Consider the following 17167-nt stretch of genomic DNA (forward strand, 5'->3'; position numbering starts at 1 on the left):
CCATGGAATTAATTAGCCACGACATAAGCATGTTGTTGTCAGCATTCCAAGCCTTGAATTTGCCATCACCAGAAGCTGGACGCTTGGATGAACCAGATAAGAGATCTTCCTTGCCCTTGCCGCATATAAACATCATGACGGACTGGGACCATTGGAGATAATTCTAACCATTGAGCTCGTGGCATGTAATGGAGTGAATTGGTGAAAAATCAGGCGTGCTTGGTGGCTGTTTATCAGATTCAGAGGAGGAAGCCATGTAGCCGTAGCCGTATTTGGTCATGGCTAGGGTTTACCCTGAACGTCTGATACCATGTGGTAAAGTATAGAATCTCTATGAGGGAAGAGAATCATTCTGATTTTTGAATTATGCGTACAAGTTACATCCTAATATACACAAAGAAATAACAGAATATCTAAATATCAAATCCTATCTAATCCTTATTTAAACTTTGAATAAATATCTTATCCAATCTATTTAAATCTTCAACAGTAGCTTTTAATAGCTCTCTGATACCATAAAAGCTAACAATCAGGAAGAAGACGATGTGTACTGTCAAACATTCTTTATTCAATACTTATTTTATCTCCTTACGTTACAATATGAAGTCTCCAAGATATATAGAAGATTTCTGCATCTAAAAGGTAAGATAACAACCTAATCTTTATTTTAAATGTAAAAGGATAAACTTGAACTAAAGATAATTATTATAACAAACTTATCAACAATATTAATAACATCTTTTCAATTGAGAGTACCCATAAGATAAATTGTGTTACAGACAAGTCATTTGGAAAAGTGCGATATATTCTGGGGCTTGGAAGTTGTTTAAATTTACTGGTTTTTAATGTAAGGTATTTGGCTATTTTCTAGATGAATTTGTTGCTAGAATATCTAGTATGTCTTGAGATAAAGCTTTGTTGGGTAAATGGTGGTGGCGTTTTTCAAAGGAAGGGAATTCACTGTGGAAGAGAATCGTAGTCAGCAAATACGGGTTGCAAGAAAATGGTTGGGCGCAGGGCTGGCAAGGAATAACACCTTTCGGAGTCCTTGGAAGTTCATCTCTAGGATTTATCCGGCTTTTATCCAATCTTTGAGGTTAGTGGTCAAGGGGGGAGATAGAATTAGATTTTGGGAGGACTGTTGGGTAGGGCATTCAGCTTTTAAATTCCGTTTTCCTTTGCTTTTTCAGATTTCTAGATCTCACAATAAGCCAATATCTCATTTTATTTCTTTAAATCCAGCCTCTCCGTCCAGTTCATTATCTTGGGATCTCCACTTCCGTCGGGATCTTAGGGACGAGGAAATGAGTGACTTAATAATTTTATTGGATACCTTGGGCAGGGTTATTATTTCAGAGAGGGGAGAGGACGTTAGGCTTTGGAAGTGGGATGCTTCGGGAGAGTTTTCAGTGAAATTTTTCTTTGATTTTTTCTTCCCAGAGGCTCTGTTCCCAAAATTCAATCTGTTTCGAACCATTTGGAAAGCGCTGATTCCTTCTAAGGTAAAGGTATTCTCATGGACAGCAGTGTTGGGTAGGCTGCCGACTTGTGATTTGATCCAAAAGAGGTCTCCGAAATGTCTTTTAAATCCTAATTGGTGTGTGCTGTGCAAGAAAGGGGGAGAGAGTATAGATCATCTACTGGTGCATTGTCCATTCACGAGTACCTTATGGTGGTCAGTGCCAAAGGATCTGGGATTGTTGTGGGTGACTCCAAAGACAACGAAGGATTTGTGCGCAGCAGATTTGGGATGTTCATTGGGCAAAAGAGGGAAAACTCTATGGGAAATTACAATACATTGTGTTTGTTGGAACGTGTGGCTGGAAAGAAATCGAAGAATCTTCGAAGACGTAGCAGACTCGATTGAAGAGATTTGGGATAAGATCAAACTGAGAGTAGCAGTGTGGTTACATCGTTTAAATGATTTCCAAGCTTTTGCGATTTCAGATTTGTGTAGAGGTTGGAGTCTAGTTTTGAATTAGCATAATCTTCATGTTAGACCCCTAGACTAACTCGTGGACACTGGTCCACATTTATATGTAACTTTTAACTTTTTTACCTATTAATAACATGACATTTGTTTCTGATAAAAAAAAAAAGTATGTCTTGAGATCTAGGGGCTTCGTGTGCGGATAGCTTATCCGCTTTTTGTAATTATTATATGATTTATATATGATATAATCTTGTTTCAAAATGAAAGAAGTCCTGTCATCGTTGCTTGATGAATATGCTGTTATTTTTAAGCAAGGTCTTATGTTACATATTTGCATTTATGTTTTCTGCAGCATTTTAACTCCTTACTTGGATGAAGAAGTTCTCTTCTCCACTAATTTACTGGAGAAGCCAAATGAGGATGGTGTTTCAATTCTGTTTTATTTGCAAAAGATTTTCCCAGGTTTCATTTATTTTTGTTTTCGACTCTTGATATTGTTATTACTATGTATACAGTATACATGCTTGACTTAGAAGTTAGAATGGAGAACTCTAATATGAACTACTATTTTAAATGACAGATGAATGGGAGAATTTTCTGGAACGAATTGGTTGCAGCAGCGAGGAAGATATCAAGCTAGACCCAAAACTCGAGGAAGAACTACGTCTATGGGCATCATACAGGGGCCAAACATTGACCAAAACGGGTATTATATTTTAAATATTTTCTTCTGAGCCGATTGGTGGCAAAATTATATGATGGTATGTTCTATTGATACGTTCTCTGCGTGAATACCAGTACGAGGCATGATGTACTACCGACAAGCTTTGGAACTACAGTCTTTTCTTGATATGGCAGGAAAGGAAGGTGCTTAATGAATTATTTACTTGTTTTTTTCTTTACCTTCCATTAACTTGAAAAGTAGTTATTATTTCGGTCAATGCTTGCTACAGATTTAATGAAAGGCTATAAGGCTGCTGAACTGAATGCTGGGGAACACGTTAGAAATGAAAGTTCATTATTAACACAATGTCAAGCAGTTGCAGACATGAAGTTTACATATGTGGTCTCATGCCAAAGATATGGACTTCAAAAAAGATCGCGTGATTCTCGTGCAGCAGATATTTTGAGACTTATGATAAAGTGCGATCTTGTGATTTATTTCTTTCATGTCTTCTATTGTGTCTTGAGTTTGTTAATTTATTGAGCAGGTATCCATCTATTCGTGTGGCTTACATTGATGAGGTTGAAGATACAGGTAGAACTAAATCTAGTAAAATGGATGAGAAAATCTACTATTCAACTCTTGTTAAAGCTGTGCCAAAATCAGTTGACTCATCTGATCCAGATCAGAAGTTAGACCAGGTACAAGTTCTTAACGTGATATGAATGCTGAAATATAATCAAATGTATCCACGACATATGATAAAATTTTCTATTTCATCTTTTCATGTTTTATAATGGGAGTTACCTTATGGTTATTCCGAAGATATTGAAGTACAATAATTTTTACACATTAACAACAACAAAAATTGAATTTTATGAGCTATCAAACCAATGTTAAATATACATTCAACATAAATACTTAACACTGTCGTGGAAAGTAATGGAGTGCATATCTCTGATGATTTTACATTCATCTCATATCTGCCTGTTTTATGGGCAATCCCTTCAGATATCTACTCTTATGAATTGTGGTTTGTTATATGACTTTTTAATTAATTAATTAATTAATTAATTTTATTTTTTCAATTCTAGACTTCTTGTTGATTTATATAAGCATATCCTCCTTTTGTTTTTCAACATGAAAGTTTTGTGTGTGCCTTAAAGTTTCTGGTGATGCGAGTCTTGTATAAGCATGGTATTTTTTTAAAACTCGAATCTACATTTGTATAAGCACGGTAGTGTGATGATAGTAATAACCGCTCAAATTCTTGCAGGTTATTTATCGCATAAAACTTCCCGGGCCAGCAATATTGGGTGAGGGCAAACCAGAGAATCAAAATCATGCCATAATCTTTACACGTGGGGAAGGCTTACAAACGATTGATATGAACCAGGTATTTGACTTGGACTTTGTTAAGGAAGTGGAATTCAGTGTTAACCTGATGGATTATGATCAAATGTTCGGTAACAGGACAACTACATGGAAGAAGCCTTCAAAATGAGGAACGTGTTGCAAGAGTTCCTTAAGAAGCATGGTGTGAGGAAACCAACAATTCTTGGACTTAGGGAGCACATATTCACAGGAAGGTATTGAACTCTGGGAAATAGACTTTTACTCATTTCAAATCTCATATCTGTAATTTTATTGTTGGTTAACCTGTAGTTCTCTATTTCTTTAGTGTATCTTCACTCGCCTGGTTCATGTCAAATCAGGAGAATAGTTTTGTCACAATAGGCCAAAGATTGCTCGCCAATCCATTGAAGTAAGTTTGTGTTACTTTTTATAGGATTTGTTACGTATCTAAGTTTCACTATCTGCACCTTTATTTATCTTCTGCCACTAGTTTCCCTAATGAAGTTTGTTTTTCTTTTATTGATTGCTTGTCATATATCACCTTCATATATCTTCTGCACCTTCATTTATCTAAGTTTATGTTTTTCTTCTGCCAATCCATTGAAACCTAGAAATAGTTATGATATTTGGTTAGCTTGTTGCATTTTGTGTTCTTTTTTATTCACCGTTTAATAAGATTAAAATTGAAGAACAAGACTGTTGGTAAAGACAAAAAGTACTAAATTTCTCTTTTATAATACTTTTGAGTTTAAATGTGGGGGTAATTGAATGTTGTACCAGTGGCAGTCCAAACAGGGCTTTGTCAAGTCTTGCGGCCACAGATTCTTTAGTAGAGAATAGGTGCACATATGAGAGTACTTCGTTTAGACAATGTGGCAAATTAATAAGAGCCTTCTCTGTATCTTCGTCTTCACTTCAGTTTTGCTTCATCACTTAATGAACCAAAAATCCCACAAGGCCTTAGCATTTTATGAATTATGGATAATATGATGCTAATGTTGGTGGCTCGTCTTGGATCAGCTGATTCCACTTGTCTGATCTCAAAATTTTCGTGTTGTATTTCAGGGTTCGTTTTCATTATGGACATCCAGATGTATTTGATAGATTGTTTCACCTGACTAGAGGTGGTGTTAGCAAAGCTTCTAAAATCATCAACTTGAGCGAGGATATCTTTGCAGGCATTTTCATATCCTTAAAACAACCTATATGTATTTTCTGATAAATGTAGCATTTCGGTTTTTTTATTCAGCTCATTTCTATGAAGGTTTCAATTCCACTCTTCGTGGAGGCAACGTCACTCATCATGAGTATGTACAAGTTGGTAAAGGAAGGGATGTGGGCCTCAACCAAATATCAAATTTTGAGGCAAAGATAGCGTGTGGTAATGGAGAGCAGACTTTGAGTCGTGATGTTTATAGGCTTGGCCATCGCTTCGACTTTTTCCGAATGCTGTCATGTTATTTTACTACAGTGGGATTCTACTTTAGCACTTTGGTAGCTTCCACACCATGAAAAGTTTCTTAACAATGTAAATCTTCTCAAGGTTGTATCTGAACATTTCTTTTTTTTTTTTTTCCCCTCACAGCTTACAGTTCTTACTGTGTATGTGTTTCTATATGGTCGACTTTATCTTGTTCTAAGTGGCCTGGAAGAGAATTTGAGTAGCCATCCAGCAATACGGGACAATAAGCCTTTACAAGTTGCTCTTGCTTCTCAGTCATTTGTGCAAATGGGACTCCTAATGGCTTTGCCTATGATGATGGAGATAGGTCTTGAAAGGGGTTTTGGTAGTGCTTTAACTGATTTTGTTCTAATGCAACTACAACTTGCTCCTGTATTTTTCACATTTTCTCTTGGAACAAGAATACATTATTTTGGACGAACGTTGCTTCATGGGGGTGCACAATATAGAGGTACTGGTCGAGGATTTGTCGTGTTTCATGCAAAGTTTGCAGACAACTACCAGTTATATTCCCGAAGCCATTTCGTCAAGGGAATTGAACTAATGATTTTGCTTCTTGTGTACCAAATATTTGGTAGAGCATACAGAGGAGTTGTTGCATATATATTGATTACTGTTTCTATATGGGTGCTTGTGGGCACTTGGCTTTTTGCCCCTTTTCTTTTCAATCCTTCTGGATTCGAATGGCAGAAAATCGTGGATGATTGGACAGATTGGAACAAATGGATGAATAATCATGGAGGCATAGGTGTCCCTCCTGAAAAGAGTTGGCAATCTTGGTGGGAGAAACAACAAGAGCATTTGTCTCATTCAGGGACACGTGGTATAATTTTTGAAATATTGCTGTCTCTTCGGTTTTTCATTTATCAGTACGGACTCGTTTATCACCTGAGCTTCATAAAGGGAAGCAAAAGTTTTCTGGTATGTTGTTTACACTCATGTGATCCTCATTCTTTATTTTCTATTTTTCCTTCGTTCCTTCATTTTTTTAATTATTTGCTACTTAGGAATGTGGACATGATAATTATCCCTTTGCTTCATATCCAGGTTTATGGTTTATCCTGGCTTGTGATTCTTCTGGTCTTACTAATGTTGAAGGTGCACATTTTACCTCTTTTAAAGTAATACCAATACCGAGCATATCTCTGCTCAAAAGAATAGAACTGTTCACCTCGAGCTTCAAACTCTTTCCTGGACCTTAAATGTGCCAAACTTTTGCAGGTTGTCTCGGTTGGAAGGAAGCAACTCAGTGCTGATTTTCAGCTCGTGTTTCGAATGATCAAGGGCTTGATATTCCTCTTACTTGTGGCAGTACTTATTACCTTAATAGCTCTTGCACACATGACATTCCGAGATGTTATTGTTTGCATCCTCGCATTCATGCCTACCGGTTGGGGATTGCTATTGGTGAGTGCTACTTATCCGTCCTATCTTCTGTTTTTCGGTTTTTCGACAATCTTTTTCTCTCCTGGCCCTATTCCATGTATGTAGTTATATCATTTATTTACGATTTGGGTCTGACTCAACCTTCATCTTCCACCCGTTTTACAGTAAGTGGTTTATCCTAAGTTAGCTGTACTTACTCTCTACTTGTTTTCAAGTGTGATGCAAGTATTGCAATCTATAAAATGTTGGTTAGGGTGAGCATTCAGAACTAAATAAGCCAAATTTAGCTACAAATCATTGAATCAACCAAAATTTTCGTCAAAAGCAATCTAACCGAATCGAAATAACTAAAATAATCATGAAAAACTAAAAGAATTGATGCTCAACAATTTTGAATGAATTCATTAGGCCACAAGAACAGCATATATATACAACAATAGGAATCAATAATAATTCCCTGAGATTCTAAGATCCTATAGAAAAAGGAAACTTACCCATTCACTACGACTAGAATATATGAATAATTATATCATAATTATATACATAAATAACTTCATTATATCAGAATTATATACATAAATAACTTCTCACTGGAGAGTAAATGTTCAACATTCCCAGCTTGCTAACCATTTCTCGAAATGTAGGCTGATGAAGACTCTTACTTAGAATGTCTGCCACCTGGTCTTTTGAAGGGACATAAGGCATGCAAATCTCATTATTCTCCAACTTCTCTTTAATGAAGTGTCGATCAATCTCTACATGTTTGGTTCGATCATGTTGGACAGGATTATGGGCTATACTAATGGCTGCCTTGTTGTCGCATAAGAGCCTCATTGGTGAGTCCATAGGAAGTTTCAACTCCTGAATGACCGTCGAAGCCAAAGAAGTTCACAAACCCCGTGTGCCATGTTTCGAAATTCTGCCTCTGCACTACTTCGTGCAACAACTCCTTGTTTTTTGCTTCTCCAAGTCACCAAATTACCCCACACATAAGTACAGTAACCAGAGGTTTATCTTCGATCAATTGACGATCCTGCCCAATCCGCATCGGTATAGGCAGTGAGAGATCGAGTGCCTTGCTTCCTGAAAATCAGGCCATTTCCTGGACATCCCTTGAGATACCGGAGAATCCGAATTACTGCTTCATGATGTTCTCGGTTTGGTGAGTGCATAAATTGACTAACGACTCCAACATGTCCAATGTCGGGTCTAGTATGAGCCAAATATCAATCGTCCAACCAACCGTTGATATTTCTCTTTATCCACAGTAGCTTCTTCTTTCTTTTGGCTGAGTTTTTGATAAGGATCCATGGGAGTTGGAGCGGGCTTACATCGAAGATGTCCTATGTCTCTAAGAAGATCAAGAATATATTTTTGTTGAGAAATTACAATTCCTTTTCCAGACCGAGCCACTTCCATGCCAAGAAAAAACTTCAAATTTCCGAGGTCCTTCATTTCATATTCTCTTGCCAATTTATTCTTTAAATCTCTCATCTCATCAAGGTCATCTCCGGCTAAGATGATATCGTCAACATAGACAATAAGAATTGTGACTTTGTGAGTTGTTGAGTGTTTGTAGAATAAGGTATGATCAGATTGAGATTGAGTGTACCCGAACCCAGTAACACACTTTGCAAATCTTCCAAACCATGCTCGAGGTGATTGCTTGAGACCGTATAATGCTTTTTTCAACCGACAAACTTTGCCATTTTCATTTTGTTCCTTAAATCCCGGAGGAACCTCCATGAAAACTTCTTCTTCTAAGTCTCCGTTGAGGAAAGCGTTCTTCACATCTAACTGGTGCAACGGCCAGTCCAAATTGGCAGCCAACGAAAGAAGAACTCTCACGATATTTAACTTAGCGACGGGTGCGAAGGTCTCTTGATAATCAATTCCAAAAGTCTGTGTGTATCCCTTAGCTACAAAGCGAGCTTTATACCTCTCTATTGTCCCATCTGAGTTGTATTTGATGTTGAATATCCATCTACAACCAATTTTGGTTTTTCTTTTGGAAAGATTAGTAATTTCCCAAGTACCATTTTTTTAGAGCTGTAATTTCTGCCATTATTGCCTCTCTCTACTTTGGGATACCTAGAGCTTCCTGTATTTTTTATGGAATCTGTTCTGCAGTGAGTTGAGATATAAAGGCTTTGTATTTTCCAGATAGGTTGGATGAGGACACAAACTTGGCAAGGGGATATAAAGGAATTTTTGTGCAAGTCATAGTGCCTTTTCTTTGAGCAATTGGCAATTCAAGGGCTGGCTGAACAGAAATAGGAGTGTTAGGACTGTCACAAAGAGAAAGAGATGAAGAGTTACCTTGTTGAAGACCCGGATCGGACGATAGCAGCTCTGAGATTATAGGAGGCTCCCTTCGAGTACCTATTCTCCTAGAATAAACACGAAGTTTCGGCGATTTAGTAGGAGGAGGATCAGCCGATTCAAGTGTATTAGGAATGTTGTCCTGGACAAAATCTACGGTTGGCAGACATGGACTCCTAGGATTAGACACACTCGAGTTTATCGGTTCTTCCCCGTATTCCCAAAAATTACCTTCATAGGATTTTGTCTCCACTTGAAGGGAAGATTTGGGATAATACGTTAGATCCTCAAAGAAAGTGACATCGGCACTAACAAAGATTCTTTTTGTGACGGGGTCTAGGCATTTGTAACCCTTTTGTGTGGCTGAATACCCGATAAAAACACAACGAACAGCTCGTGGATCAAGTTTGCTCCGACCTGGTTGCTGAACATGAACAAAGGCGGTACACCCGAATATTTTTTAGGGTAGATGACTGAAGGACCGATTTTCGGGGAAAGATTGGGTGAGTGTTTGATGAGGGGTGGTATATTTAAGGACTTTTGAGGGCATTCGATTGATCAAATATGTTGCTGTAAGAACAGCATCGCCCCATAGGTATTTAGGAACGTGACAATTAAACATTAAGGCTCGAGCAATCTCGAGTAAATGTCTATTTTTTCGTTCGGCAACACCAATTTGCTGAGGACTATGCGTACAAGAGCTATGATGTATGATCCCGTGTTCTAAAAGATAGTCACCCAATACTAGGCTAAAAAATTCACCCCCATTATCGGTTCGTAAGGTTTGGATATTGGTGTTGAATTGAGTTTTAACCATGGTATGAAAATATTTGAACACTTGGATGGACTCGGATTTGTCTTTTAATAAATAAACCCAACAACATCGTGAATGATCATCGATAAAGGTAATAAACCACCTAGTTCCCGTGAGATTAGTAGCCTTAGATGGTCCCCACACATCACTGTGTATGAGTGAGAAAGGCTTAGATGCTTGGTACACGTGAGGTGGAAAAGAAGATCGGTGATGTTTAGCCATTTGACACACTTCGCATTGAAACATAGATGGATTTTTATTCATAAATAGAGGGGGAAACATGTGTTTTAAATAACCAAAACTCGGGTGACCTAATCTTTGATGCCACAACATTATTTCAGAGTCACGAGAGTAAGAAAAAGAATTGCTACTAATTTGCAGAGCTTGTCCATCTAGAAGATTAGGTCTCTTGAAGTAATAAAGCCCCCCATGTCTTTCAGCACTGCCAATCGTCCGCCCCGAGCCCTGTTCCTGAATTTCACACAGATTAGGAAAAAATTTAGCTACACAATTGTGATCAGCTGTTAGCTTGGTTACATAAATGAGATTGCAGGATAATTTGGGAACATGGAGTACAGATTGTAGGGTTAAACATGGAGATATAAGTATGGAACCTTTACCTGCGATAGTGGATGGTGTACCATCGGCTAAGGTGACCCTAAGATTACCCGAACTAGGAACATAGGTTGAAAACATATGGGAGTCATAGGTCATATGATCGGAAGCTCCAAAGTCAATAATCCAAGGACTGAAATTCCCTTGATTGACATTTAGAGCACTCGGGAGATTACCTTGTTGTATGCAGGACGTGGATGAGGAGTGATTGATGGGCTGAGAGGCAGACAGGAGTTTGTACACTTGCTCCAGAAGTTCTCTGTTGGAGAGAGGAGTTTCGTTTGGCAATGATTCGTTACTGGGACTGGAGGCAGCAACGGTGTGGAGAGCTTTGCTGTCTCTTGGAGGACGAGATGATTTGTGATCAAGAGAACGACCATGCAATTTCCAGCAGGTGTCCTTGGTATGACCCGGACGCTTGCAATGGTCACACCAGGGCCTGCCAGCGCGACGAGGCTGATCTTCAAACCGGGAGACCAACGTAGAGGTTTCTGGAATGTGAGGGGCAGCAACATTGTTTAACATGATCTTTCTCCGGCTTTCCTCTCGGCGGACTTCAGCTAACACCTCTCGGATTTTTGGAAAGGGAGATCGGCCGAGGACACGACCTTTTAACATCATCGAGGTCCTTAGAGAGGCCTGAAAGGAAGTCGAAGACCTGCTCAATATTCTGAAGTTGCTGGAAGTGGAGCCGATCAGTAGCACAGTGCCATTCGAAGTCAACGTAGAGATCACTCTCGTGCCACAATCCCACCAACTGATTGTAAAACTTTGTGACAGATCGGGATCCCTGCTTCGTCTGGCGGATCTGGGTTTTTAGTTCGAACATCTGTGAGACATTCCCGACATCGGAGTATGTCGCCTTGACTGAGTCCCACAAATCTTGAGCAGATGGAAGAAACAAATAGGATTTCCCAATGGTTGGATCCATGGAGTTAATAAGCCAAGCCATGACCATTGAATTTTCGGCTTCCCATGTCTTAAATGTAGCAGCAGTGAGTTGCATCGGATTGTCACCTGTAAGATAGCCGAACTTTCCTTTGCCTTGGAGAAACAGTTTCACAGATTGAGACCATTGCAAAAAATTCAATCCGTTCAACTTGTGAGTAGTAATGACTAGAGATGGAGTCATATCTCCTGGAGCTTGTCCTGAGGCTATAGTGGAATGACTGTTATTCTCAAAAGACTCGACCTTTGGTGTTTCAGACGCCATTTTTTTTTAAAGAATGGATCGGAATTGCTTTGATACCATAAAAGAATTGATGCTCAACAATTCTGAATGAATTCATTAGGCCACAAGAACAACATAAATATACAACAATAAGAATCAATAATAATACCCTGAGATTCTAAGATCCTATAGAAAAAGGAAACTTACCCATTGACTACGATTAGAATATATGAATAATTATATCATAATTATATACATAAATAACTTCATTATATCAGAATTATATACATAAATAACTTCTCACAAAAACCACCTAGCTAACTGAACGAAATAGCCAAAATATTTAATGTTGACCTGACTAACTGAACCGAAATATTTATATGATAAGAATTTTCTCTACTGATGTTCATGTTGTTTGGTCCTTTTTGTTTTTTGAGAATATCTGAAACTTAATCGAATAGATCAATATTTTAAAAAATTATCAACCGGTTCACGTAACTGGTTGAACTGTTCGGTTAAACCAAAATTCGGCTCACCCTTAAATGTTGTTGTCATAATTTGTAGAGTCTAATGGTTCACATAGATTTGTGCACTGTGCGAGTGTATAACATGGAATAAACATGTAGTTAGATATCAGACTGTTATTGTCTCTCCATTTTTCTAACAAATGTTATGGTCGTGTTTGAGTCTTACTCTGAATCGTATCTGAAAAATCAGATCGCACAGGCTTTAAAGCCTTTAGTTGTCCGTGCTGGAATCTGGGGATCAGTTAGAACACTTGCCCGTGGTTATGAAATTATAATCGGATTGCTGTTGTTCACACCAGTCGCGTTCTTGGCATGGTTCCCTTTTGTTTCTGAGTTCCAAACACGAATGTTGTTCAACCAAGCTTTCAGCAGAGGCCTGCAGATATCTCGTATTCTTGGTGGACCGAAGAAGGATCGCTCCTCCAGCAACAAAGAATGAATGCTTTCGAAGGGTATGTATACTCGAAATGGCTGCGTCGACTATGTATATAAGATGTCGCTCTACTTATTTTGCTATAATTTCGTTCGCTGTGTATAGTGTTGTTTATACATGTAACTATAGTAGTCTAGGAACTGGTACTGTCGACTGTATGATGGAGTTCTGGGGACTTGAGAATATTGGCAAGTGGATTTTGTAAGTTTTATTGCAATAATATTTCTCTTTTTCGAATTATTTTCTCTCATATATTATCATCATCGTGTATATCATAGATTGGCGGGTTGCATGTTTTGAAAATATAAATACTAAGGTTCATTTGTTAATTTGTGAGCACAACTTTCATGACTTAATGTGTGACGTCCTGTATTTTTGGATATTTTAAAAAATTATGATGTAGAAAAATGCGAAATATTTTTTCTTGAAACATTAATCGTGGTCGTAGGTACAAAATATCATGCGTAAAATTAAGTTCAATCAAAGCAACTCAAAATCTCATGGTTTAAAACTCGTTTAAACTATTATTGAACAAAAATGATGTTAACTCATACGGGAATGCTAAAACATCCTCGCACATGCAAAACTTGAAACTGTAAAATACGTGATCGCAAAATAACGAGTTTAAAAATTGATTTGAATCTTAAAATGACTTGCGAGATCAAATAAATATGCATAAAATTAATAAAATGCCTAAGCTTCGTAGACTTACTTGACATAAGATTCTCGGGCGTCTGTGCCATGCAAACTTTTCTCGCTTTCTCGACTACTCGGTCACATGATCAACTTTTAAATAATTAATTCTTTATTTACATCTGCATCATACAAGTATAGTGGGTCTAAAGAATCAGCAAGAAACCTTCATTACATAACTAATACATAATAAAATCATAATGCATTGGACGTGCAATACTTAAACCTAAACATCATGCATAGAAACATATATCATAAAATTCTTCATTTGGGGTGATGAAATATGTAAATGTGCAACCATTAGAGCTCTTGGGTTCCGTGATCACGGTCGTTGTACAACATGAATATAATTTGGTACAACCCATACCACCCTTGTGTCAACATGCGTATCATCCCATACCGACTGTCGCCGATATGCACATTAAACTTTAATTCTTTTGAAAAGACCCTCCCCGGAGCTCATCCCGAGGCACCAATCCCGCACTTCCACCACAACTCAACACAAGACATCAAAAGTTTTCATGCATACATGGCATCATTCAACATCATAACTTCGTAAACTTCATTATGCTTTCTCGTCATAAACATCATCATCTTAAACTTTCTCATAACTTCATCATTCTCATCATAACATATTTCCATCATAAAACTTCTTATTGTTCATGAAACATACTTAAAAACATCTTAAAATCATCATGAACTTTGAAAATAACTTGAAATTTGATATGTCATGCTCTTTAAATCTTTCGTTGTAATGCCCAAGAATTTAAGTGACCGACCTGACCACATGCATTACATGAGACGTCCCGTAGTTTTAAACATTTACAAGAATGTAGATGCGGAAAAGTGTGGGGAAAATTTTCAAATATAAAAGTACAGGAATGCATCGGGTTTGCAAGTTCAACGACTCGAGATTGAAATTAAAATCTAATAACTCTAACGTGCATAAAAATATTTGAACAAAGGATATATACAACCCTACAGTCAAGAATCGATTCCTATACAGGCACGCCAAAAACTATTACTTATAAAGGAAACCTGAGCCGACAAATAAAATCTTAGAAAAGTAAACGGAACGTGAGTTTCGATAAAATAAACTTAGTGCGGAAGATACCTTTTAAAAAATTGTGAAACCAAGCATAAACTATCATAAATAAATAAACAACATAAAGAATAAAAACTTAAAATCAATAAAACTCATCGTCACGAAACCGTCATTGAAAATACTAAATCTATACTTTTCTTTAACACTGACTCTTAACGGTCGTGCATAAAAATAATTTAATAATGAAAGAACAATAAACATATGCAAAACTTCTTGCTTTAGAACGCCAGAGATTCGAACAGTCGTGTCATGCAATGTCTTCGCCTCTTGGACTCTTCAGCCTTTCTACCAAAGCTTTTAATTCATTTACTTCTCAATTTTAACTCCACCAATCAAGTATAGTGAGTTTAAAGACTCAAAAAGTATTATTCATACACAATATAATTGAAAGAGTGGGTGCCCGGTGAGCCAACTTGTGGCTAAGGGCTTTGATGACTCTTTGTATAAACAATCTTTTGTTTAATATAATTTACACTTTTATTAATGGCAATGACTTTATCTTTCTTCATATTGTTATATTGTGATATACTATTGTTGTTTTGATAAAGACCTTGAATATACTATAGTGTATGTAAGATGTGGTAGTGCATGGGGATGACTATCATGAAACACATCTTATAGTCACTGTATATTCTAAACAGTTCCTAGTCGATTGAGCCGTCCGATAATAAGGATAAGGATCGCTCGAGTTTGAGACTAGCATTTGCGATGCAGAGTACCACGTTTCATTGGTAAGGAACATAGAGATGTTCGAAGCATGCAAATGGATATTCATACGATGAATGATCGAATTACCCTATGCGGACTTTCCAAGTGGTTATCACTTATCGAGTGGATAAAGTCCGCGGTTTTGGTTGTACACCATTAGTCCTTACTACTTGAAACATCATTGAGACTCTATATGCTAGTACTGTACTTTGACTCGTTTACCGACTCTATTGGGGTCATCAGGTGTCGGGATTGGGTACAGTTACGACACATATAGGAGTCGATGCTTTGTTGTCAAGGATTCACCACATACTTGCGAGTGTGGATATCCTATGCGATCTGAGGAGATATTAGTGTGACGAATCTCTGGCCAGAGTACATGATGTGTTTTAAGAAATGGTTTCTTAGTAGCACATGCGATGTCACTATTTGATCTTCAAGATGTATTGCATAGTTATCGAATCTAGAACGACTCTCGATTTACCAATGGTTGTTGATTCGATCGGGATATATGGATGAAGGGACCGTACTGTACGCTAACCAAAATCTATTGGTTCTTGTAGGCACTATCAGTGATACCTAGGGAATCATGGGGCGATGTTGCTAGGCGCTCTTACCATGATTCGATGGGCAAGTCGGAAATTGTTGTTCCGAGTCACAAGGAGTTGTGAGCCCACAGCTAGCTGTATCCCTGAACCATTGAGGGTCAGACAGAGTAATGGATTTTTAATCCCCGTTGAGATAGTTAAATTTAAAGAGTTAAATTTAATGAACAAAGAAGTGGGACTTCTTATTTAAGAGTAGAGGAGTAAGATTTCCTAAAATGACATAGGGATGGGCATTTTTGGAAATCACTGAATTCGGATTCAGAAAATTTATCTTGACTTTAAAAGGTGCAGAAATGGTTTCTGTGCACATTGGTGAAATTGGTTTATCAATCTGAGTCATGATGAATTTTATATTAATTTCTGAACATGCGGGCTTTGCTTGTCAGGCTTGAACTTATGACCAAGGGGCCCTAAGCTGTTAGCAGCCCATATTATAAATAAGTTATTGCAGTACAGAAATTAGACAACAGAGGTCACAATTTTCGAAAACCCTAGCTGATTTTCTCTCTAAGTGGCCGCCCCCTCCCTCTCTACTCGGGAAAATCCAGCCTGTGAATTTTGAATTTGCAGTCTGGTTTAACGGATCAAATTCGTTAATTCTCTTCGTAGAAACTTCTGATAGATTTTCTAGTGCAATCTATCAGAGGGATTAAATCTCTGTTCGTGGATCTGATTGAAGAAGAGTTCGTCCATCAGTTCCAGGGATATACAACAAGAGCAGAGTAATCTGTTGGTGTCCATAATCTCGATTCGAGATTGGAGGTAAAAATTTATAATTGTTATTTAATTTTTACACACACAATTTAATCGTAAAGTTTTGATACCCATTATGGAATCGTTCCATATAAAATTTTTAAACTTCCGCTGCACCGAGTATCAATTCTGATTGATCTGATCGCCGTACTCCAACAGTGGTTGAAAGAGTGGGTGCCCAGTGAGCCAACTTGTGGCTATGGGCTTTGATGACTCTTTGTACAAACGATCTTTTGTTTAATATAATCTACACTTTTATTAATGGCAATGACTTTATCTTTCTTCATATTATTATATTATGATATACTATTGTTGTTTTGATAAAGACCTTGAATATACTATAGTGTATGTAAGATGTGGTAGAACATGGGGATGTCTATCATGAAATACATCTTATAGTCACTGTATATTCTAAACTGTTCCTAGTCGATTGAGCCGTCCGATAATAAGGATAAGGATCGCTCGAGTTTGAGACTAGCATTTGCGATGCGGAGTACCACGTTTCATTGGTAGGGAACATGGAGATGTTCGAAGCATGCAAATGGATATTCATAGGATGAATAATCGAACTACCCTATGCGGACTTTCCAAGTGGTTATCACTTATCGAGTGGATAA

The 17167-nt window shown here is 37.6% G+C and overlaps 1 protein-coding gene across 1 annotated transcript in view; it reads left to right on the forward strand.

Moving 5' to 3' along the window:
- LOC140859865 (callose synthase 1-like) overlaps nt 1-12914 on the forward strand; it is a 41194-nt gene extending 28280 nt beyond the window's left edge. Inside the window, exons 30-43 of the mRNA XM_073262471.1 lie at nt 2286-2395; nt 2514-2639; nt 2732-2800; nt 2887-3076; nt 3145-3298; nt 3874-3993; nt 4071-4186; nt 4279-4362; nt 5019-5131; nt 5218-5447; nt 5539-6336; nt 6463-6513; nt 6637-6822; nt 12441-12914. Coding sequence (XP_073118572.1) covers nt 2286-2395; nt 2514-2639; nt 2732-2800; nt 2887-3076; nt 3145-3298; nt 3874-3993; nt 4071-4186; nt 4279-4362; nt 5019-5131; nt 5218-5447; nt 5539-6336; nt 6463-6513; nt 6637-6822; nt 12441-12689 — 2596 coding nt within the window. The 3' untranslated portion in view covers nt 12690-12914. The remainder of the gene's footprint in view (nt 1-2285; nt 2396-2513; nt 2640-2731; nt 2801-2886; nt 3077-3144; nt 3299-3873; nt 3994-4070; nt 4187-4278; nt 4363-5018; nt 5132-5217; nt 5448-5538; nt 6337-6462; nt 6514-6636; nt 6823-12440) is intronic.
- The last annotated feature ends 4253 nt before the right edge of the window (nt 12915-17167 follow it).

Source organism: Henckelia pumila, chromosome 4 (assembly GCF_033568475.1).
Source record: "Henckelia pumila isolate YLH828 chromosome 4, ASM3356847v2, whole genome shotgun sequence".
In the NCBI taxonomy this organism is placed as follows: domain Eukaryota; kingdom Viridiplantae; phylum Streptophyta; class Magnoliopsida; order Lamiales; family Gesneriaceae; genus Henckelia; species Henckelia pumila.